The sequence below is a fragment of the Theropithecus gelada genome, chromosome 4, assembly GCF_003255815.1.
Source record: "Theropithecus gelada isolate Dixy chromosome 4, Tgel_1.0, whole genome shotgun sequence".
In the NCBI taxonomy this organism is placed as follows: domain Eukaryota; kingdom Metazoa; phylum Chordata; class Mammalia; order Primates; family Cercopithecidae; genus Theropithecus; species Theropithecus gelada.
Window position 1 is genome coordinate 63,561,649 of NC_037671.1, and position 26,579 is coordinate 63,588,227.

At 34.7% G+C, this 26,579-nt stretch overlaps 1 protein-coding gene across 1 annotated transcript in view; it reads right to left on the reverse strand.

The window, feature by feature from the left end:
* Positions 1 to 26,579, reverse strand: part of EYS (eyes shut homolog (Drosophila)) — a 2,114,515-nt gene that overhangs the window by 880,802 nt on the left and 1,207,134 nt on the right. The window contains exons 22-23 of the mRNA XM_025382342.1: positions 11,555 to 11,679; positions 2,518 to 2,633 (exon numbers count right to left, since the gene is read on the reverse strand). Coding sequence (XP_025238127.1) covers positions 2,518 to 2,633; positions 11,555 to 11,679 — 241 coding nt within the window. The remainder of the gene's footprint in view (positions 1 to 2,517; positions 2,634 to 11,554; positions 11,680 to 26,579) is intronic.

Sequence of the window (26,579 nt, forward strand, 5' to 3'; positions counted from 1 at the left end):
AAGTTTGATATATTCCTGTGAGTGAAGTACCCATGAAGTTTCACATTTCCCCGTGATTGTGATTTTTATTCTTTTAATATCCCATTTGCACTCAAGATTAGTGGGGCAGGGAAAAATAAACCTAAAAAGCAATTTTCTAATGTTTTCATGCATTTCCCATACCTGTATCCATTTCAATATTCTATTTCAATATTTACAAATTTAACTTGCTACAAATATTTTATCAAATATTTTGAATATTTGATTTTCTGATACTTTAGTAGATTATTTTATTTTCTATTCCAAGTAATAACTTGCATGTGATTTTCAAAAGTATATTTCCTAGGAATATCTAATTTAGAGTAAATGTATACTGCTATAGCATTGGCATGAATAACATTTCAGTGTTAAAATTCTGTTTCAATAAACTAAATTGGCCGGGCGCGGTGGCTCAAGCCTGTAATCCCAGCACTTTGGGAGGCCGAGGCGGGTGGATCACGAGGTCAGGAGATCGAGACCATCCTGGCTAACATGGTGAAACCCCGTCTCTACTAAAAATACAAAAAACTAGCCGGGCGTGGTGGCGGGCGCCTGTAGTCCCAGCTACTCGGAGGCTGAGGCGGGAGAATGGCGTGAACCCGGGAGGTGGAGCTTGCAGTGAGCCGAGATCGCGCCACTGCACTCCAGCCTGGGCGACAGAGCGAGACTCCGTCTCAAAAAAAAATAAATAAATAAATAAAAAAAATAAACTAAATTTCCCCTATCTTTAGCTACTCATTTTAAAGTGTAACTAATGCATTAGCAAAAGTTGAATCTCCCTTATCTCGTTGTAGCATTTCACACAAATATTATCTCTTGCTATGACAAATTTTTAAATTTTGTTTCAGCTTTCAAGTACTTAGAGAATGGTTGCAAAACTATCCATTTGAAATTAATTTAGTAAATGCCTTACTAAAATGTAAATGTATTATGTCTATAACATTTTCTCCTATTTAGTAGACATGTGATCTTATAAAACTATATTTTATCAAGATATTTATATTTCTAACATATACTAATGTATTTATACTTCAGCTTTGATTTTTTTCTTAAAGAAAAAGCTCAAATATTAATAGATTCATATTTCACCTGTGAAAGAACATACACCAGGAGATTATTTCAGGAAATTTTGGAGATATTTGGTAGTAAGTTATTTGTGTTTATGAAAACATGTCATATATAAAATAAGCATTGATTTTCTAAGTTATTTAGATTTTTATGTATCTTCCACCAGTACAGCCTGGTGTATATAGCTATATAAAAGCTAAATAAAAGACACATCTCCGTATTTTGCTCTTTATACTGACTCTTTGAGAAAGGCATTATTGGTATAATCCGAGGTGTCAGAAAAATAACTTCTTGGTACCAACTAACTTCCAATTTAAGTATCAGAGCATCTGAAAATTTTCTCCAAAGATCTATTGCTTTGGGAGCAGTGAAAGAAAATCTTTTTCCTAGGGCAAATACAAAATTAGAAAATTCTCAGAGAAAAGAAGATTTCTGTTTGAGCTCATTCATATCCCTAAAAAACTTATGAGCCCTGGGTACATCTTTTAAGAGGGAACAGCGCTGGATTAAGCCCAAGTCCTTCCACAATTTATTTTTCAAATTCTTGTGTTTGGTGACAGTTATTGGTTATTTTTTTCTGTGTAATTCCTTAACCTCGTCTAGAGACTCTTGGTTCTAGTTTTTCCTTTCTGATCTTTCACTTCTGAGAAGGAGTTTCTAGCTCCATTTATACTTCCCTTCACACTTGTTCATCTTTTATATACACTGGCCAGATGATTGAAGTATGATTCTTTATTCTTGAACTGGGTCACCTGACTATATTCCCTCTCTAATTATTTAGCCTTAATCTCAGTGAAAGCTGGTCTAATAATGATATTTATAAATACACATTTAAAAATTCTGATAACACAGTCTTACCAATCGTCGTTTTTTTCACTATATTCATGGGCTGCGGTCAGTTTTAATAAAAGACTGTGGTCAAAAGCTATTTTTTAATAGAGATTTTTTACCAAGGAAAGTCATTTCTAGTGCTAATGGAGTTCAGGCCAGTTCAAACTTGCTGAGGAAGCAGATTTGTCCTCCTCGGACATACAATATGCTGAGCCCAACCCTGGAAGTAGTACTATGTCCTTGGGCAAAATAAAAGTTCTGCCAAGACCCTGACAGTATTAAGTAATTCCTCCACTGGCATCCTCTTTCCAAATGCATTAAGACATTAAAGGCCAATACATTAAGTCACTTGCACTTTGGTGTGGATCAATTTATCAGAATATTTTTCTCCTGAAAGAAAGGACTGAGGGTGCAAGTGATGCATGGACAAGAAGGGAACGAGGAATACTGAGAAAAGTGTAGCATGTACAGACAGAGAAGGAGAGATGCACTGAAGATTAACTACTCCAACCTTATTTTTCACCATGTAATTTTCTATTGTTTACTGCATATCAAAGAGAATAAAAAATTATTACAACCACAACCACCAATAATCTTTACCATAAATCCAGGTGTGCATAAACATGTCGAGCCAGGTTCATTTTCCATGCACAGTTGATGAACACATGAGTTGGGAACGCACTCAAGTTCCTTCTCGCAGTGGTGTCCAGACCATCCTGTTCAACAAAATTACAAAGCAGATATGCAATTTTTAATGATAATAAAAACAGTTTTGCTAATAGCTTATATTTATTAGCTTTTATCATTTGAAATGATTATGCTAGACATTTTGTACAGATCACCTCGGCATATCTTCATGATCAGTTTATCAGGTGGCTATTATTCTATCTATATTTAGTTCATGAGAAAATTAAACTCAGAGAAAATAAATAATTTGCTCTAAAATCACACAGTTAAGTATAAATGAAAGTGAGTACATGTATGATATGTCTCAGCGCTTTTCCGTGGTGCCATTCAGCATTACATATTCAAATGTCTTTACTTATTTTACTTCGGAATAAATACATGGAAAGCAATAGAATAAAGATACTTCATAATTCCCTTAATATGAATCTTAAATTCAGAGGAAAGCAACTACCATAGACATCTAGATATATGATGTTTTTTGTAATACTTGTAGTATTATAGTTAATATTTTACACTTAGTATTTGTTATACTGTGGTTCTATAGAATATAAGTATTGTGTCTATGTACATTTGGCTGTTGGCTATAAGAATTCTTGTTAAACATGACAATCTAAAATTTTCCATACCAAAACATAGTTTGACTGTATGTATTTTGTTTGGCTTTTGCTAGTCAAACATTTCATTATTTCCATCATCAACCTATCAACCAACATTGCTAAGTACTCCATAAGCTAATATCTCAGCTATGATTTACTGGGTACATATTAGGAACATTTTTTGAAACCATTGATTCTTTCCTATCAGATAATTACTTCTAATGTATCTTAATATGCCTAACATGCTAGCCACAACACCATGTTAACCTAAGCATACTCTTCTACATAGGGACAACAGGTCTTTACAGGCAGCTCTCACTGCTCACTGACTATGCTTACTCTAACTACAACTTTTTGACTTTTCTTTATTTTTCTATGTATTGTCCAATAGCGTTTAATCTGAACCCTGGCTGTTGGGAAATGTAAAATTTAATTATCGTTTATACTTTGGAAGATATTCTGATTGTTCTTCCCTGATAAATTGCAACAAAACAATTAAATACATATTTTGAGATACTTAGAAATAATTTATTGAAACACTGCATTATAAGAAAAAAATAAGGCCTGAGTCTAAAAGACATGGCAATGTCCACATCAACCTTAAAAATAGCTGCCAAGAGACTAAATTTATCAAATCCTCATCCAAGACTCTTTCCACTTTGCAATGCTCTTTCATGTGCTGAGCTGATTCTGCAGGGATCTCTACTAAGGAGGCTATAAAAGGTGATATGGAAAAAAACATCTTTGCAGGGTTTATAAAAAGCCAGTATGGCTAGTCATTCACATAGTTGAGTCTCACAAACATATTATTGAGCATAAAAACATATTGCATAAAAATACGCCCTGATAACTGCTCTTATAAAATTCAAATGCATATGTAACTTAATAACATTGCTTAGAGATGCATACATATATAATAAAACTCTAAGGAATACTAAAGGAATGTTGAATATAAAATTCAGAACAGTTACTTCAGGGAGTGGGATATTCCTGGAGGGATATAGAGGTGGCAAGAATTATTGCTAATATTCTATTTCTCAGAACACATGTAGTTATACACATTTATTACAGTGTATTTTATATTTTTTTTATATTGTATCCTCTTCTGATTGAATATTTCTAAATATATTTTAAGCAATTAAAATGACACAGTTTTCCTTTGCTGCTTATCCTGTGAAAAACATGACAAAGCTTTACACCATAAGATGGAAAGTATAAAAGAAAAATTGCACTGGACAAGTTATACAGACAAGGAAGACTTCATTCAAGAGTACTGCAATAGGAGACAGAGATTTTTACAATAGAGTAGAGAGCTTGTACTCAACCCCACTGAAATAAATGGGACAGGAACATTTTTAAAGGCCGGGTGAGCTAACGGAAAAGTACTGGGGGGATGTTTGGGTGGGTGGGAATTTGGTCAATTTCAATAGGTCACCTGTACTTGCTAACTGTCTCTTACTGAAGTTAGGCTTCTACTCTCCTGAAGAGACTGGAAATAGGGGCACTATTCCAGGGTTACATTTTGTTTTGATTTCTTTCATTGTTGTTTTTGCTGTTTTGTTTTGTTTTGTTTTGTTTTTGAGACAGGATCTTGCCCTAGTGCCCAGGTTAGAGTGCAATGGTGTGATCACAAGTCACCGCAGCTTCAATCTCCTGGGTTCAAGCAATCCTCTCACCTTAGCCTCCGGAGTACAGGATTACATTTTGAAGGAATGACTCCCAGGTCCTTGGGAAACAACCTGGGAGAAGATTTACATCTCAAAGGGACAGAGAAATAATTTACAAGTTTTCTAAAGTAAATGCTCTACAAGAAGGGAGATCAGGACTAATAGTCAGGAAGAAGTCTGTCTAAATCCTAGTCAAACTGAGAAAAACGTTAAGGCTGTCTTGATCAAAGACAACAAACAAGGATAGAAAATAAGTTAGTTAACATTCATTACAAGAAACAGAAATCACTCTAGTTATTTAAGCAAAAAGGATCTGAAGAATGGAATTAGATGCTTACAAAATTATCAGAGGAAGGAAAGCTGTAGGAGTAACACCAAGAACCACAGATATGACTTTCTGGGAGATGTCCCCTCAGTCAGAATCAGGAAGATGAGAAAAAGAAAAGCACTATTAGAATTTTTGAGTTCTAATTCAAATAACTCATTGTGCTAATTCAAGGAAAGTTGATTACCGGGGAGCTGCCATTTCAATGCACCTATGCACTGAAATAGTGACTCTACAGTGAGATCTGCTGCAAAGAACCACATAGCTTCATGACATTTTTTACCAGAAGAATCTAGTAAGACACCCAGAAATGGTCTCCATCAGAGCCTTCAGATTTAAGGTATGTTTCTTATGGCAGAACTTAATTATATTTGCAACTCCAGTTTTGAGGGAGTCTGGAAATCGTAGTTTTTAATACTCTTGCCTCCGCAGTACAGGAAACCACACTACACGGGAATGGATAGTGAGTGTCAAAGGTACCCACCATTAGTATAAAGAAATGCATAAAATGAATAGGTGCTTATACTGGTGTGGGACAAGGTAATAGTAAGAAATGAGACCAGAATAAGAAAATATAGATCAGGCAAATAAATATTTATTGAATAAGATATTTTTTAATGTTCAGAAACAAAATATATTTTCTTTTGAGTCTTATGTAGGTTTTATGTTCATTCTTAATGGGTAACCAAATATTCAGAAAATAGTTTAGTAACTGAAAACAGAAACCAAAAATTGTCATTAGTAATCTAGGAAAAGCATTCAAATTATTATGGTGTCAAATTTGTAGTATTAACCTAATGTCTGACACATAATATAAGTAAGTGCATAAGGAATAAATGATTGAAAATAATTGTAGTGCAAAATAAAGACAACTTTAGATGACATGTTGTAATAAAATTAGAGTAAATTTTTAATTTTTTTTTTTTTTTTGTAGAGACAGTCTTGCTCTGTCACCCAAGCTGGAGTATAGTGGCATGATCACAGCTCACTGCAAACTTAAACTCCCAGGTTCAAGGGAGCCAACCCACCCAGCCTAAAGCTAGAGTGATCTTAAATTGAAGACTAAACCAAATCTTTAAATACATTGATATATTCAGCTAGAAATACTGACCAGTTTTAATATTACTAGTCTATAACATAACAGTTATAATAGTTTGAGTTTACGAATGAAAATAAATGTCACAACTTCTAACATTTATATATCTTATTTTCATTTCATTTTCCCTCTGAAACCATAGTGATTTGTATCTGATTTTATGAATATAAAATAAAAATAAAACTAAACCTAAAATAACTTTGTCCTACTAGTTAATATATTATTTGGTAATTGGATACATAAAATTATTTTCTCTTCTTAGTCTAACTCTAGAATATATAAAAAAATTTACATGTACATCTTCATGAAAATACAATAGTATACACTCTTTTATCTCATAATAAGGATTTCTTTACTTTTCACGGATCTTGATTAAAAAGAAAGATTATTCATATCTCTTCTGTTCTAAATGCAGCCGCCTCATCACTGAAAATAATTGTGGCTACTGGAGGCAGATATTATCTATGTTTGTTTCTCTGTTTTTTTGCCCCAAGGAGAGTCCAGCATTTCTGCTACAAAATGAACAATACTACTTTAAGAGCAAAATATGCATTTGAAGTTTGCATCACCAGCAATATAAACACCATTGCACCCCTGCTGCGTATAAAAAGTATCTGGCCACAGTGACTGTTCCAGGGATAGAGAACAACTCTGAGTGAATTTGCGATACATAAACTGTTCCCTATCACTTTCAGTTTGCACCTCATGGGATAGCTCTGATATCACTTACTGGGTGTTATACATGGTACTATTTCAACTAAAAACACACTGTGTTTCTGTTTCTATAAAAAAAATCTGAATAGCTGTATTGATACTTCATTGGAAATGAGATCAAACACCCATTTAATTCCCTATATAGGTACAGGACGAACTCTGTGATTAGGACTGTCCTAAATGATGTTCAGGTTGTTTCTTGCACAAAGAACTCATGCAGAGAGGATGAGTGAGGTCTGAAATCTAACCTGTACTCCACTTGTCAAGTATTATACCTTGTTGGCTTGGAGGAAGGGGCATATTTATATAATTTTTCTGCCTAGAGATGGTGGAGGGCTTTACACTTACCATGGCCCTGTCAGTGACTGGACAACATTAGCCATCACAAATGTACTGTACTTTTTCAATATGTGCTGAACACTCCCCAAGGACAGATTATGATACAAACTCTCTACTAGGATTTGGTGGTACAAAAATAAACAACATTTACAATGTCTTCTAATCCACTTATATCCAGTTTAAATTTCAGTGTGTTTTGCAGAATGTCTGGTGGGGAAAACACTATTTAGTTTTTCAAACTGTGTTCTATTCAGAATACTGCAGGATTCATGCAGCTCTGTTTGTACTGAAATGAAGAGGGAAGGGAGAAAAAAGAGAAAACCTTTTGCCATAGAGGAGGAGTTACCCAGGTTACAACCATGGAGTTGTTTTTAGATGAAGACAAGAGTATTTTGATAATTAGCAACATAATATGAATGTAAGAAAGATTTCCACAACTGAAGAAAATGGCCATGATTTATAGTGTTTAACCAATTTAAAGACAGAGGAATACTTAGTGTAGTTTTCTACCTGGAGCTGTGTAAGATAGGGATAATGGCACGACTGAGATCAAAGCCTAGGAAAGAATTATCAGAATTATTTAAGGCTTTTTAAAAATGAATGACATAGAAAAGTGGACATGTGCAAATGAAACAAATCAGTCTTTGTGTTTTTCTACGGCATTTAGGAGAAAGCAAATTGCTGTGAACTACTCAGAAGGGTGAAAAGTTTCATATTTTTCTAATGGAATATTTGAGAGAGAAAATCAAACAGATTTGGGTAGGAGACTTCCTGAGAATTCTCACAGTGTTTAGAATTGCTAACATCTAGACTAAGCTGAACCACACTGATGGATTTTATTCGGGAAGGCCTTTGTTTTCTAATGATCGGTCAATTCAATTTTTTACTGTAGTAAGCACATTTAACATGAGCTCTCACCATTTGACATGTTTAACTGTACAATACATTTACTATAAACTACAGGCATGATACAGCTCTCTAGAATGTATTCATCTTGCATAACTGAAACTTTATGGGGAGTTTCTCTTCACCAAGATAACATTTTGGGGGAATATGAGAGACGATGAATGCACAAGTGTCAGTGCAGACTTCTTAGGTGTGAATCTTAGCTTTGCCCCTAACATGTTATGGGACATTACCCAGTGGTTCTGGGACTCCGTTTACTTATTAGAAAAATTAGATAGGTAAAATGAGATGCCCTTTTCTCAATGTTATGAAAACTTAATTAGTTAATACATCTAAAATAATATGGTGTCTATGCAGTAATACTGATATTATTATTATTTCCTAAGCACATACATGCCAAAGAACTCACACATTTGACCTTTGAAATATAAAATTCATACATAGGAGAAAGAAGTGCTCAAAAAAGGTAGAATTTTCAATAAAAGTTATGGAGAAATAATTAGTATTCTCTCAAAATCAGTTCCTTTTGGGGGTAAAGAGTTAATTACAAAGGGACAGCATGAGAAAATTTTAGAGGATAGTGGTTAACTGCCTTACTGTGAGGGTGGTTACACAACTTTATGCATTTGCCAAAGCTATAAAATTGTACACAAGATAGTTAATTTTACTGTGGTAATGAAAACACCCTGAAACCATGGCAAACTATGCCCATCAAGAAAATGAGAAAGGGATGAAGAGTAATCTGCAGGAACAAAATTATTCCTTAAATAACTTTAAAGGGAGGATGGATTGGCATGATTAAGAGCTATGGCTGGAGCAGAGACAGGAGTGTTGGGGACGTGTCAATAGCATTTTCCAAAAATTTGTGTTTTTTGTTTGTCGCTTAGTTTTCATTCCCATAACTAAGTTGGGAAGAGTGTAATTCTTAAGTCAAAGGTATTAGCAGATTTTGAAGAATGCCTAACAGCACAGGTGGATATCATTTTGAGATCTTCTGCTTCCCAATAGGGATCTGAAAAGCAGCCTGAATGATTCAACAGCTTAAAAATATCTTCATGCTTCCAAGTGAATCCGGAGTAGTGGAATCAAACTACAACATCAAAACTAATCTAACACCTCTAAGACATTCATTAACATGAAACAGAAAATGAATCTAGTAGTTATAAGATACCTATTGTTACAATAAACAAAATTTATATGGGTATCTTACTTCTTAACTGTTTTTGTAGAATTTTTTATTGTGTATGCTAGCTACCATAGAGTATTAAGTGTTTGTGGACACAATAAAGATATTTTTTGCTTGAAAGAGGCAAAATGTTTGAAATGGTATTCATTTCTTACATAAGAAAACTTTAATTTCATTCTACTTATTTTACCTACAAGAGTTCCAGTTTTATGCACAGGTGGTTATTTCAAAAGGGAAGTGCAAAGTTCTCCAGATGTTCTATGTGACCAAATAAAACCTAGTACTAGTAATGAATGTTCAAAACACAGAGTAGGTCTATGAGTGATGTTTAACTTCTAAATAGTACGTGGATGACACTCAGGTGATGGGTATTCACTAGTTTGTATGACTTCACATAAATCATGTTAGTCCTAATACTCACATGGCTATTATTTCCTTAGTGGACCCAATAACCAGAAGCCCAGAACCCCAGGGTTTCCATAGGCTTTCTGAAGACTTCTGTGAGGTAGGTAAATAGTGATTTTTTTTCTAAGAGATGAAGCCTTGCTATGTTTCCCAAGCTGGAGTTTAGTGGTTATCCACAGATACAATCAAAGCACATCTCAGCCTCCATCTCCTGGGCTCAAGCAATCCTCTCACCTCACCTCCCAAATAGTTGGAATTATAGGCATGCTACTATCATGCCTGGCTCAATAACTTTTTTTTAAGTGACCAGAAATATCCCCTACATATATTTCTGAGAAATTACTGGTGCTCAAGGAAATTTAGGCATTCAATATCCCTTTTGGGTTGTTGTAACTGAATGTTGAAAATAAGATGAGTGGCAGAAGATGTAGGAAAAGAGCAACAAATCTGCAGTTAGAGAACTAAAGAAAAAAGAAGGAAAAAAATGCATGAACACCAGTCACTTATATCAATATAGACCTAAAGGAATATGACCAAAGGTAGAGATGGTCAAAAAGGCCAATTTTTAGTGAGTAGTTTTCTTAGTTCATTTGAGACTGCTATAACAAAAATACCATAAACTGGGTAGCTTACAGAAAACAGAAATGTATTTCTCACAGTTCTGGAAGCTGCAGGGTACAAGAAAAAGTTGATGGCAGATCCTGTGGCTGTGGAGAGCCTGCTTCTCAGTACTTAGATGTTGCCTTCTGGCTGTGTCCTCACATTGTGAAAGGGGCCAGCTAGCTCTCTAGGGTCTACTTTATAAAATCACTAATCCCATTTACAAGGGCTTTACTCTCATGACCTAATAATTTTCCAAAGTCCCACCTCTTAATACTATCATATTGTTGATTAGGGTTCAACACATAAATTTCAGGGAGACACAAATATTTAGACAATAGCAGCAATTATTCCTTGAAGAAAACAAGTTTATTCAGTTTGTCCATCTCTGTGCTGACAATTGTTGGAAGAAATAATAATGTCAATATTAATAAGAGCTAACATTTATAAAGTACTTGCTGTGTGCCAGGCATAATTGATACAAAGATCAGAAGTATGAGGCTTACATATGTTTAGAAAATCCATCAATAAGGTATGTACTCTAAACGTTAATGTTTCCTGATGACAGCCTAAGTGCTTGCTTTCTAGTGTTACACAACGTTCATTTCATGGTTTTAAAGAATGATCATAGCCGGGCGCGGTGGCTCAAGCCTGTAATCCCAGCACTTTGGGAGGCTGAGACGGGCGGATCACGAGGTCAGGAGATCGAGACCATCCTGGCTAACACGGTGAAACCCCGTCTCTACTTAAAATACAAAAAAAATTAGCCGGGTGAGGTGGCGGCGCCTGCAGTCCCAGCTACTCGGGAGGCTGAGGCAGGAGAATGGCGTGAACCCGGGAGGCGGAGCTTGCAGTGAGCGGAGATCGCGCCACTGTACTCCAGCCTGGGTGACAGAGCGAGACTCCGTCTCAAAAAAAAAAAAAAAAAAAAAAAAAAAAAAAAAAAAAAAAAAAAAAAGAATGATCATTGCTTAGAACTTGAACAATAGTCAACAACAGTATTGGCGGAGTGGATTGTCAAAATCGTATTATACATACATGTACATATACATTTACATAAACATACGTATTATTACAATATATATGCAATATGCTTATTATTTTTAAAATAATTACCTGGTTGGCATTTGCAAACATATCCATTGATGTGATCTTCACAGTTTGCACCATGTAGACATGGTGATGAAGAGCATTCATTTATATTAATTTCACAAAATTGACCAGAAAACCCAGGAAGACATCTAAGGGAAAAAAAAATGAAAAAAAATTTGCATATATTATACACATGAGCAATATCACTTTTTATCTTGGGATTCCATCATTCAAACATGTTTTCAGAGCTCCAACAACATATAGCTGGGAGCCTGCCTTGGAGTGACAATGAGTTGAATTGTGGCCCCAAAACAGTATGTATAATACTTAACACTAAATATCTGTGAATGTGACTTTGTTTGGAAATGGGGTCTTTGCAGATTTAGTATCTTGAGATGAAGTCATTCTGAATTAACTCGGTGGGCTCTAAATCTAGTGACAAGTGTTCTTACAAGCACAGAAGACCACAGGGGAGAAGGCCATGTGAACATGCACATAAAGACTGATGTTATGCAGTCCTAAGTCAAGGAACACCCAGAGCCTCTAGAAGCTGGAAGAGGAAAGATCAAGTTTTCTCCTAGAGTTTTCAGAGGAAGCATGACCTTGCTGACACTTTAATTGGATTTCTGATCTCCAAAACCACGGACAAATACATTTCTGTTCTCTTAAACTAATGAGTTTGTGGTAATTTGTTATGTCATTCCTAGGAAACTAATACAGAGATTATATTATTGCATGTATCTGCTTAAATCCAAGTGAACTATTTGAAAATAAATAAAACAGAGGTCTCTAGGAGACTCTTAAAATGGAGCAATTGGGGGCATGTCATGAAAGGTATGCTCCATAATTGGAAGAAGAGATATGGAAAGAGTCAATAGGTCAGAGATGATTGTACCTCCTCTTATTATATTTTAGGGATGCTTTAATATAAACCATTTAGATGTCAGCTGTTAAACCATGCTTCAAGAACTGATGGAGGATCCACAATATTGATTAAAGTGAAATGTCCATAGCTATAGGTACAGATTTGTCAAGTGCCTACGACATGTAGCTATCTTATGAATGCTAAGACTAGAAACAAAAGTAAAACTCTGCATCTGCCTTCAAGAAGCACCGAGCCTAGTTGGGAAAATAGACAAGTAGCCGACACAATTATATGATAAATGCTATAATCAGCATATAGAGGAATGTATTTTTATCATGGCAGAGTATATTCAAGGGCAAGAATAAGAAAGGAGTGTGAGTTAATCCAGAAATTACAAGTAGGTCTGAATGGTTGAAATATAATGTGGAAGAGCAGAGTCTGGGGTGATGCTGATGAAAAAGGATAAATTAAATAAATAGAAATTCGATCATTATATACTATTGAATCACAAATTTTATCACAGCTAATATTTACTAAAAACTTATACACAATATATAACTTTACCAAAGTCGCAAGACTAGCAAATTTGCAAAAGTAGAATTTGTTGGTCTGTACTAATCAGCTAGCCAAATTTAGCCACTCTGTTTTATTTGGATACGCAGTTGCTGAGGTGATATAAAAATTAAGTTGTGTTTTTCACTGCAACTGGGTCTACCCAGCGGAAGCTAGATAACTGTGAATTTTAGATAATCCAGAATGTTAGTAACTCCACTGTGCTAGATCCTTACCTAGCTGAAGATTTCCCTGACCAACAAACAATAAGACTTGCCTTTACTGCGGGTGGATTTATGGATGGTCTGATTTTGCACTGTCAAGATGAAATCTTCAGCATTTGAATTCCCAGTGCCACAGTGAACCTCCCCATCTTTGTAGCAAAAAGAAACCCATAGCAGTTTATTTTTTTTTAGAGGAATTCATCACTAGTGGTTTACTCTTATATGCAAAAAAACCTCAGGGCTCATTTTGTTAATAACTGAAGTGTTCATTGTCTTTCCTTGAATATCATAAATTGTTCTTCAAAAATAAATTACCAATATATTTATTTTATTTATTTTTGAGACAGGTTCTTTCTCTGTTGCCCAGGCTGGAGTGCAATGCAGTGGCCTGATTATAGCTCACTGTAATATAAAACTCAAAGTAATCCTCGCACCTCAGCTTCCCACATAGGACTATAGGTGGTGTGCACCATCACACCTGCCTAATTTTTGTGTGTGTGTTCATTACATAAAATGGACATTTTCTGTGTGTCCATTATACAAAATGGGTCATGCTATGTTGCCCAGTCACATTATCAATTTACATTCTTGGCAGAGTTACATAAAATGTCCATTTGTCTACGTTCTTACCTATGAACAATATTAACATTTAATTTTCATTACAAAGGAAAAAAACTACTTACCTAATAAATATTTTTTAAAGAAGCTAGTTTAAAAAAATTAATGGAATTTGTATTTTGCGATAATTTTAGGGATAACAGAAAAGTTGCAAGGGTAGCACAGAATGTTCTCATAGACTCTGTATCCAGTTTCCTTTATTGTTAACATCTTACATTCACATGGTATGTTTGTCACTAGTGACACAATATTACATTATTATTAACCAAAGTCTATGTATTATTGCAGTTTCCTTAGCTTTTATCTAATGTCTTTTGTTTCTGTTCAAGAATGCTGTTCAGACTACCACATTCCATTTAGTTGCCATGTCTCCTCAGGCTCCTTTAGGCTGTAATATTTTCACATACTTCCTTGTTTTTGATGACCTTGACTGTTTTGAAGAGCATTGGTCAAGTATTTTGTAAACTATACCTCAATTTAGGTTTAATATTATTCCCATGGTTACACTAGTGTTACAGGTTTCTGGGAGAAAGACATCATAGAAAAGGCTCTCATCACATTATATCAACATTACTCTTTAGAGGGAAGTTGCTTTGCACATCCCATGCTTAAGAGATGAGGAGTCATGCACACCTTTTTAAAAGACAAGTGCCTATATAAATAATTTGAAATAATTTCTTCATATATATTTTTAAAATATTTTCCCGAATTTTGAGTGAAATGGCTTTGAATCTATAAATCAAGTTGTAAGAAATAATATCTTAACGATATTGATTTTTTCAATTTCTGTTAAGAAATATTTCTCCAGTTACACATATCTTCCTTGGTTTCTTTGAGATATTTTATGGTTTTCTACATAGAGATATTATAATTATTTTATTAGATTTATACCTAAATGCTTCATTTTTGTTTACTGTTCTAAGTGGTATATTTGTTTTGTTTTATGTTTCTTCTTTCCAATATTCCAGTGTTCATTACTGGAAAGCAATTGGCTTCAGTATGATGATCTTATATCCTGCAAACCTTGTTACACTAGCTTATTAGGTCCAAGATCTTTTTGTCAAAAATAGTAGATAGTAGAGTTTTCTATAGAGAAAATTATCTTCTACAAAGGTAATGATTGCATCTGTAGATAAAAACTGTTCTGTTTCTTCCTGTTCAATCTGCATACCTTTTATTTCTTTTCCTCATCTTATTGCAGTCAGTAGGACTTCTAGTAGGATATTAAATAGCAGTGTTGTGAGAGGAAATGCTTTCTTGTATCAAATCTGAAGGAGAAAGGGTTTAGTTTTCATCATTAAGAATGATATTAGCTGAGTTTTTTTTTAAGTGCAGCTTTTATTAGGTTAAGGAGGTTATCTTTTATTCTTAGTTGTTGTTTTGTTTTGTTTTGTTTTGTTTTTCTGAGATGGAGCCTCTCTCTGTTGCCAGGCTGGAGTGCAGTGGCGCGATCTCGGCCCACTGCAAACTCTGCCAACCAGGTTCAAGCAATTCCCCTGCGTCAGCTTCCGGAGTAGTTGGGACTACAGACTTGCGCCATCACACCCACCTATTTTTTATTTTTTATTTTTGTATTTTTGTATTTTTAGTAGAGATGGGATTTCACCATGTTGGCCAGGATTGTCTCGATCTCCTGACCTCATAATCTGCCTGTCTCAGCCCCCCAAAGTGCTGGGTTGACAGGCGTGAGCCACCGCGCCAGGCCTATTCTTAGTTTTTCTGACAGTTTTTATGAGTGGAAATGAGGTTTTGTCAAGTGATTTTTTGTGCATCCATTAAGATCATTATATGGTTTTACTTACTCATCTGTTGATATATAATCATATAGATTAAATGATATATGATATGATAATGATTGGTACAGGCATGTGTATTTTCTATAACACTATAAGTGTTAATATAGTGAATTATACTGCATGTTTTATGAATGCTAAGGTTTGCTTTCCTGGAATGAACTCCACTTGCTAATTTCAGGGTGTGTTAACGCAGTCATCTTGTTTTTGCAAAGAGCCTATGATTTCAATTTTAAACCCTTAACGTTAAACTTTTACTCTTCGTTCCTTCAAGGTTATGTGATGTTTACATTCTTAGCTTGAATGGAGGAAAGATTTTGAAAATACTTATAAAACAGAAGTGCATAACAATTTATAACCCTATGTTTCACAAAACTATTTACACAATGATCTGTAAAAATGTATAACGTGGGGAAATTGTGCTACTTATATTGATATTATAAGCACTTTTATCCCATATATATTTATTCACTTTATAAACATTTTAATAGAATGTCCAACAGATTGAAATTACATATTGAACTTGTTTATACAGAAGGATTTTTAAAAACTGTTAAACACTACTACATAATGACACTGTCACACCGGGCTTTTAACATAAGAATTGCTCTGCAATACTAGGAGGAAGAGCATAAAAGGCAAGTTGATTTTTCAGCATAGCAACTAAAAATACAATAATGAAAACAATTGTTAAAAATGAGAACTCAGAACTTAACATTAGAGGGACCCAACGTCATGCTTCCATTTAGCTTATTGATACAAAAGATTTAGTTTAACTGCTATTAACAGGTGACAGGAGCCACTCCCAAATGATTCTTCAAATTGGAAAGTGCTGTCTTACAACCTGTTGTTGCAGATAAGAAGTAAATGAAATTATTTTGTATGGTTTGCAGCTGTTTGGATAACCAGCTGGCCTGAATACTTTCCCATAACCATTCTGATAGTCACCACTTATTACCCAAGCTCTTCCTGAAAATCCTCCTTTAGGCCCTCACTATTGTCATTGATATGTTCCTTTGATACAGCTGCTTTTATTTCACATTTATTAAGGCCAACATGGTAGTATTTATTTTTCATTATTTTCTTCATTTGTTTCTGTTCCTTAAAGATAATGCATAGCCCATGTCCCTGTTGGTCTTGTCCATGGGAATTTTATAGATTTTACCACTCCAAAAACAGCATTTGGTTCATTTATTACGATAAATTATGAGGCATATAACAAAGTAATTCTCCAGAATTATTTTATTTATTAGACAAATGTGTCTGGCATCATACAACTGAAGTAAGAAAGAATAAGAAGAGTTCAAAAACTGAATTTTCATCCTCCACAATCTATTCTATTCAGAAACCTTTTTTTAATTTTTTGAGATGGATAATATTTTAATTTAAATGGGACTTAATTCAAGTTACATACACTCACTAAAATTCTTATTTGCCTTTGAAATATTTACATTTAAAAAGGATTAAATTTATATTCTATTTATATTACATTTATAATTTCTAATAGCCCATTTGCTGGGCTTTGATAATAGAACTGACAGTTTAATAATTGTCAAGGAGGGAACAATGTTATAACATGACTTTTTATATTTGCAAAGCATCAACTTTAAAACATTAACTCTAAATGCTCAGAAGCCAAGTGTTTATAAACTTCACTGAAGCCAATAATTCTCAAGTTAGCATAGCTGAAAAGTATCAGATATGTAAATAAATGACTTCATACAATTTCAGAATTACAACAGTTCTTTTCTATGACTTATCTTCTTTTTTAATAATTAGTGACCACAACTACACATAACTTATTTTCTTTAAAATAAGCAAAAATTATAAGTATATATATATATCTCTGAATAGTACTCTATCAGTAACTGATCATACTTAATCATGAACAGGAAGCCCCCAGTTAGAAATCTACACACCTTGGATATTACTTCTGCTTAATTTTGTTTATTTACCTGTGCTGTAGCCAAACATTTTGACGGTTTGGAATTTTTGCCTTATTTTTACATAAGAAGCTATAGTTCTGAGGAATAACCATGAACTAAACCAAACCAAACCACTTTACACTTCACTTACCAATGTGTCCTGACCTCTTCTCTGTCCTGAATGATATACCAGAATATCTAACTGGATCAGAAATTGTCATCTAGCTCATCTAGGTCACTGGAATTCACATATTTCTATTTATATTCATCCTTCAGATGAATGACCATGGACTTACAAATTTGACTTATTTTCTTTTATAAAACGTTATTTTTATAGATGATATTGTAAACTACTATGCTTCTGGGAAACACAATAGGAGCATCAGGTTGATAAGTAGGGGATGTCTAGTGAATAGGCAAAGCCAGTGATCTGACCAGAATGGTCTTGATTATCAGTTCAATATTATTCTGCTTCTCATTTCGGTATTTTTATTGCTACTCAATTGATCACATTATATGCTCTAAGTTTTTAAAAATACAGGTATTTTAAACTCATTTCATTGCTTTGTTGCAGAGATTGTGATAGATTGGAATCTAATTATTATATGTATTTTCAAATGTGTAATTTAATTTTATTATAGTCTTAAGTAAACGGCATAAAGCATAATCCAAATTGAATTATAAAATAAGTAATTTTAGTGTTGTTTAAATTATGTATCTTGAAGGTCATTTTAATTTAGCATTTTTACTTTTATCCTGAGTAATTCTATTATTACTATCAATTATGCATACAGATTAAGAGGAGCTAGTCTTAGAAAGCAATTATTGTAACATAAACCAAAGTTCTCTGAAACCACTTTAAAAACTAGAATATTGTCTAAATAACTGTTGACATTGTATGTAGACATATACAAGGATTTAGGTAAAAAGGACATTAACTACAACTGTCTCAGTAGTTATGAATGAATAAAACTCAAAATAAGTTCCTTTTTATAGATGATATTATTTCATATCAGTTTTAAGTAAAATATTGCTTTACATATTGATATTGACAGTATTTAAACTTCATTAATTTGGAATGCTCCGTATGAAGAAATTAAGACAGAGTTGGGTGCAGGTTGTTTATTTAGAAGGTGATCCATGTAAGCAGAAATGAAGGAGTGGAAAGAACAAAACAGGGAAAAGGAAAAGTCACATAAGAATGCATTATTTAACAGTTTGCCACATTGAGTAACTGGGACTTAGTCTGACTGCAGTAGTTTTCACATTCTTTCATACTTTTCTCAGCAAAAGAAATGAAGTCTAACCCCCCTCCCCACCTCTGTCATTGGAAAGGTAGTTTCCTCCTACTCTGTTTAGATCTCTTGGGGAGGCAAGCTAGATGCTCTATCTTAAGGACACTCATGTATCACCAGAAAGAGGCCCACGTGGAAAAGAACTGGAGCTTTGACCAATAGCCACTTGGTCCAATAAACCTGACCAATGAGTAAATACAGAAGGGGATCTTTCAACCCCATGCAGGTGTTTATGTGATTGTAATCCAGCTGGCGTCTTGTGTGCAACCTCCTGAAATATACTAAGCCAGCACCACCCAGATAAGCTGCTCCTAAACTCTTGACTCACAGAAATGGTGAGATAACAAATGCTTGTGCTTTTTTGTTTGTTTGTTTTTTTGAGGCAGAGTCTCACTTTGATGTCCAGGTGGTAGAGCAGTGGTGTGATCTCGACTCACTGCAACTTCTGCCTCCCGAGTTCAAGCAGTTCTCCTGCCTCAGCCGCCTGAGTAGCTGGGATTACAGGTGCATGCCACCGTGCTTTGCTAATTTTTGTATTTTTAGTAAAGACAGGGTTTCCCCATGTTGGCCAGCATGATCTCGATCCTTCACCTCGTGATCCGCCTGCCTCAGCCTCCTAAAGTGTTGGGATTACAGGCGTGAGTCACCGCACCTGGCCTAAATGCTTGTTGTTTAAGCAACAGAATTTTGAGGGTAAATTGTTATATGCAATGCATAATTATGTACAAAATGAGGACTAACTGAAAAATCTGTAAAGAAGACAAATCAGAAACTTCCTCAGAATGACTGATGAATGAAGCAAGTATTCACTGATTCTTGCTCCCTACTAGCCAAAGGTAGCTTGTAGGCTAATAGGGCAAACTTCCAGGCTGATCTGTGAGTGGCTATCTTGTGTGTATACTCAGTAAGATACACCAGCTTCCAAAAAAAAAAAAAGAAAAAAAAATAGCCCTAAGGCACAAAAGTACAAGATATTGAAGTGTAGCATAGTCAGTATACTTGGGAACTGTCCAACACAGCTGGGATGAGATGAAAAGCATTAAACAACTGCTCCATGTGCCATATGAGGAGCCCCAACCTATTTCATATGTTAAAAAACACCTAAGAAAAAATGGAGACAGGAATTTAATAAATTCAAACTACACTGAGAACTTTGGTTAACATAATTTTTTCTTCTATATTTCACTTTTAAGAATAAAACATTCAACATAAAAGAAAGTAGATTTTTATTAAGGGGATTATTTTTAAGAGATAACAAGCAAATTGCCAGAACCAACCTGGACAATGAAACTTACCTCAATCTATCACCATTTGTATATTACTCCACTGTGATCAGAAACCTCTTCTCAAGGCAAAATTCTCAATTATTAAGAAAGTTTGCAAATTTATGTTAAATTGATCTAGTCAAGTCAGCAAATATTATAAACAAATATTATAATGTTAATCGTAGTTACCTTTTATAGCTATGTACTATGCACTTTTCAGGGTCATTTATATACACTTGAAAATCCTCAAAACACAATCTAAGACATATAATATTTTGAGTCTACCAGTAAATGGAGCTCTGTATCTCCTCTGAGTTTAAATTAAAAAGAATTCTGTTGACAGGAACAATTTTAGGTTTCACTGAAAACACAGTGTTCCCCATGGTAAGAGTCAGTCCAAATCCTGATCCACTCATGTACTCAGGTATAAAAGTGGTTTCTGATAAAATCTTTTAAAATTCTTATTTCATTTGAAAGTCCACATTTTCTAGTGCTGAAATTTTCCAAAAGCACATTCAAGAAGTAATTATTTGGATTTTTCAGGACCCTTCCAGTGTCAAGAAACACACAACTTCACAAGACAACAAATTTGGTTTTGCAACAGCTCTAACATCAAAAATTAAATTTAACCACCTTTTTATAACACTTGTAAAGTGTCAAGACTTTTGCCATATTGTTATTGTAAAGATCACATATATATAGATAGATCATATAGATAGATCATATATATACATATATATGTATATATGTGTGTATATATGTGTATCTATATGATCTATCTCTATATATGATCTATCTATATGTGAATATACATATGATCTATCTATATATATACACACATATATATATGGTAGAGTCTTGCTCTGTCACCCAGGCTGGAGTACAGTGGCATGATCTCAGTCCAATGCAACCTCTTTCTCCTAGGTTCAAGCAATTCTCATGCTTCAGCCTCCCAAGTGGCTGGGACCACAGGTGTGCACCACCACACCCAGCTAATTTTTGTATTTTTTGTAGAGACGATGACTTGGTACGTTGGCTAGGCTGGTCTCAAACTGCTGACCTGAAGTGATCCACCCCCTCTGCCTCCCAAAGTGCTGGGATTACAGACGTGAGCCACTGCACCCAGCCATCTTAAATATACTTTTAAAAATTCTTCCACCCATCTGATAGAATTCTATTAGCAAAAAGGATCCATGAGCATTCTAATCCATTAGATGAACTTGAAAACACCTTTCATGTTATCACAAAAGTGTCCTATTCCAATGGGATACTTACTTCCCAACTTTCTTCACCTATTCTCAAAAGCATAGCTTCTGTATCTATCACTGCCATGACCACCCATCTCTGGAAGAACAGTTTCTTCCAACAACCAGGTATTCACTCCTACCCTACACGCTCTAATACTACATTTTTTAGATCTTTTAATATTTGTCTATGTATGTGGACTCATACATACTTGATAAAAAAATAAAGTTCTTTTCACAAATAACACATTTTATACTACTTTATTTTTGTATTTGAACAAATAAAAAATATCTGAGTAATACTAAAGGAGGCATTGTGGTGGAGCTGTTTAATGTTTTACATTTGTACATTTTCAAATGTATTCCATATATATACACATATACCTATAATCCCTATGGCACAGATGTGTGTGTACACATGTAGATAGACAGGTAGATAGGTAGACATATACATACATATGTACCTATGATATAGAAGCTATCATCATGGGGTAATAGGAGAAACAATCCTAGATAATTGAAAATAAACCAAATTAACAAAGGAAACAAAATTTCACATTATATAGTGAAAACAAGAATTTTTTTTAAATCTTAGAAAAATACTAAAATATAGACATTTTAAAGGATATCTTAGGTTTTACAAAGCACATTTGAAATTGTGAGTTATGGTTCATAACATGCCCCTCAATCCTAACATATATCATGTAATCTTATCGTATTTTTTTTTTTTTTTTTTTTTTTTTTTGAGATGGAGTCTCACTCTGTCACTCAGGCTGGAGTGCAGTGGCATGATCTTGGCCTACTGCAACCTCTGCCTCCCGGGTTCCAGTGATTCTCCTGCCTCAGCCTCCCAAGTAGCCTGGGACTACAGGCATGTGCCACCATGCCTGGCTAATTTTTTGTATTTTTAGTAGAGACAGGATAGTCCTGATCTCCTGACCTCAAGATCCGTCCACCTCGGCCTCCCAATGTGCTGGGATTATGGGCATGAGCCACTGTTCCCAGCCTTATTGTATTCTCTATTTCTTTTTTGACAAATAGATTAAAATTAATTTAATAAAATTATTTTATGACTTCCTCAGTTTTTCAAAATATCTCTCTTCATCTTCAATATACAAATCATTATCTTTTGAATGACTTCTCATGTAAACAATCTTGTTGATGTACCCTCGTTCAATTTTAGCCAGTCTAATTCTGTCCGATCTCCATTGGCAATAGCGTATGATTGAAACAATTCTCCAACAGAACTTTCTTCAATTTCGGAAGATCCCACATCTATGACAAGATTTCAAATTCTACTCATAAGTTAGTTTTCTTTGTGTTTTCATTGCATTTTTTGCCAACTATCAAGTATCTGATTCCTGATTCCTCAATGGGTGAGTAGTACTTGGTTACAATGCCGGTTTCAGTTGGGATTTATATTAAAAGTGAGAAGTTTTAATTTCTTACACAAGCTCGTAACAGCACAATTTGGAAAATTAGCACTAACTTATGAATACGCATGTAAAGTATCCCTTACACTTAACGATATAGTATGTAGTTTGAAAATAACTAAACTTCTCTAGTTTTCCTCTTTTTATATATATGACTATACCAAAATGAAAGTCTGAAGGCATGGCAATACTTTTCCCCATCTTGCCAAAAATCATAGCAGAGAAATAGGTGCATGTAAAATTTATTTTCTGGATAATTTCTATTTCTAAAGTTTATTTTAAACTAAATTTTGAATGTATATTCTCATTTAGAATGGAATCAGAAATTTTTGAATTTTTAATCATAACTTCATCACTAATATATCCAACATTGTGAGGAATACTTCAGCATAAAGCCAGTATGCATTCTGTAATGCTCCATGAATGAACACAAGTGAATTTAAAAACTCACTGGCCACTCATCAGGAAGATCGGCTTATAATTAATAAATCAGTGCATAAATGGGACTTTAAAAAATTATTTTCGGATTATTTATATCCAGATAATTGATCTCTTTTAAGAAGATTTATGATTTCTACTAAGCACTTAAAAATACTAATCAACTATTCTTACCTCCACTTACTTATGAAACATTTCCTGATGATTGTTCTAATTTGAGATGTTGTTATTTGAGAACTGAATGAAGGGAAAACAAGTACAAGCCCCATTTGTAGATACTGATTTACATAGTAGAGTCATATTTATCCTAAAGAAGTGTAGTGAGTAACATGCCATTAACTCTATAAAACTTATAGCTGTGAAATAACTGTGACATAAAATATTTTCTCTTTTTTATTAATACATAATAGATGTGCATATTTTGGGGGTACATGTGACATTTTGATACATCTAATCTATAAAGATCAAATTAAAGTAATTGGGATATCCATCACCTTAAATATTTATCTGTTTTTAAGCTAGGAACATTAAAATTATTTTCTTCTAGCTATTTTGAAATGTGCAATAGATTTTGTTAACTATAGTAACCCTACTAATCTATCAAACACAAGACTTTACTTCTTCTAACTGTACATTTGTACCCTATTTTTCCTTTTAACTGAAAAATTTTAAGAAGCTTTCTAAACAATATTATAAAAACATAGAGTATAGATATTTGCTTATCTAATAAAAATAACGTTTATGGCAAAATTTTATATGAAACACTAAGTTTTCCTTAGTTTCATCTGGTCATAGTTTTAACTGTGTTCCCAGGGTTCAAATAACATGGTTTCTAAAGGATTCTTTCAATCATGAATTCATAATCATCTGCAGATAACCTAAAATTGGGCTTAGTTAAGTCTAGATGAAGGAATTTAAGAGTTTTACATACATAGAGGACACTGGTAGATAGTTTCTGCCATTTGAGGAGTGGTCATTCATGCGAAGCACTTCACATGTAACTTATTTCTCAAGGTCACTGTGTGGTGGTGCCTGAGCTCTGGCCAGGGACAGCAAAGGGCAGCTGGTGAGGCCTTTGTGGTAAGTGGGCCTTAGCAATAAACCATACTACCTCAGAGCAAAAATCCAGGGCAGTCTTAGGAGGGGAAAAGTGAAGACAAAATGGGTTGGTTAGAATCCATGCTAGGGCAGGCTACCTGTAAGGCCAATCCTATGCTCCCCAAGGTAGTGAAGCAGATGAGTGCAGGTGAGAAAGCTGGAATGGGGTGGAGGTGAGGCAGCAGAGGGCAGAGTCTTCCTCCCACTGGATTTCTTTAAAGGACAAACCAGCCAGGCAGGGAAAGATATGCTATGGTAACTGAAGTGTGATTTTTCAGCAGGAACAAACGAGAGTCATAGAAGCTTTCCTCGAGGATGGCTTCAGGGAGATCAATATGAGGTTTAGGACAAGTAGATGTGTGTAGAACCTGGGCCACTCTAAATGTTTCAACAGAAACCCCTCTGTCCACTCTGGATAACTTACTATCTCTAGATATTACCTCACAAGGATGCACCAATCATTCCAAACATGCTGACCTCCCCTGGACCCATAAACAGCTTTGAAATTAAGTGCGCAAAATCTCTGGCATTCCTATACATGAACAACAGGAGTGCAGAGAGTCTAATTATGAATGACATCCCATTCACAATTGCTACAAAGAAAACAACATATCTAGGAAGACAATTAACAAGGGAAGTGAAGGACCTTTTCAAGCAGAACTACAAACTACTGTTCAAGGAAATCAGAGAAGACACAAACAAATGGAAAACCATTGCATACTCATGGATAGGAAGTATCAATATCATGAAAATGGCCATACTGCCCAAAGTAATTTGTAGATTCAATGCTATTCCCATTAAACCACCATTGACATTCTTTACATAATTTAAGAAAAAAAAAACTATTTTAAAATTCATATGGAACAATAAAAGAGCCCGGAGAGCCAAGACAATCAATCCTAACTAAAAAGAACAGAACTGTAGGCATCACACTACCAGACTTCAAACTATACTACAAGGATGTAGTAACCAAAACAGTGTGGTACTGGCATGAAAACAGACACATAGACAAATGCAACAGAATAGAGAACTCAGGAATAAGACTGCGCACCTACAACCAGCTGATCTTTGACAAACCTGACAAAAACAAGCAATGGGGAACAGATTCTCTATTTAATAAATGGTGCTGGGAAAACTGGCTAACCATATGCAGAAAGTTAGAACTAAGACAATTCCTTACACCTTACACAAAAATTAACTCAAGATGGATTAAAAACTTAAATGTAAAACTCAAAACTGTAAAAACCCTAGAAGAAAATCTAGGCAATGCCATTCAGGATACAGTCATGGGCAAGCATTTCATGACAAAAACACCAAAAGCAATTGCACCAAAAGCAAAAAATTGACAAATGGAACCTAATTGAACTAAAGAGCTTCTTCACAGAAGGAAAAAAAAAAAAGAAAGCCTATTATCAGAGTGAACAGATAACCTACAGAATGGGGAAAATTTTTGCAATTTATTCATCTGACAAAGGTCTAATATCCAGAGTCTACAAGGAACTTAAACAAATTTACAAGAAAAACGCAAACAATCCCATTAAAAAGTGGCCAAAGAACATGAACAAACACTTCTCAAAAGAAGACATTCATGCAGTCAACAAACATGAAAAAAAGCTCAACATCACCACTCAATAGGGAAATGCAAATCAAAACCACAATGAGATACCATCTCACACCATTCAGAGTGGCGACTTATAAAAAGTCAAGAAACAACAGATGCTGGCGAGGTTGCAGAGAAAGACGAACACTTTTTACACTGTTGGTAGGAGTGTAAATCAGTATAACAATTGTTGAAGACAGTGTGGCAATTCCCCAAATATCTAGAAGCAGAAATACCATTTGACCCAGCAAGCCCATTACTGGGTATATACCCAAAGGAATATGAGTCATTCTATTATAAAGATACGTGCAAGCATATGCCCATTATAGCACCAATCACAATAGCAAAGGCATGGAATCAACATAAATGCTCATCAATGATGACTGGATAAAGAAAATGTGGTACATATATAACATGGAATACTATGCATTCATAAAAAGGAATGAGATTATGTCCTTTACAGGGACATGGATGAAGCCAGAAGCCATTATACTCAGGAAACTAGTGCAGGAACAGAAAACCAAACATCACACGTTCTTGTAAGTGTGAGCTGAACGATGAGAACACATGGACACAACACACAATGGGGCTTGTCAGTGGGGACAGGGAGTTGGGAGAGGGAGGGCATCAGGAAGAATAGCTGATGGATGCTGGGCTTAATACCTAGGTGATGGGTTGATCTGTGCAGCAAACCACCAT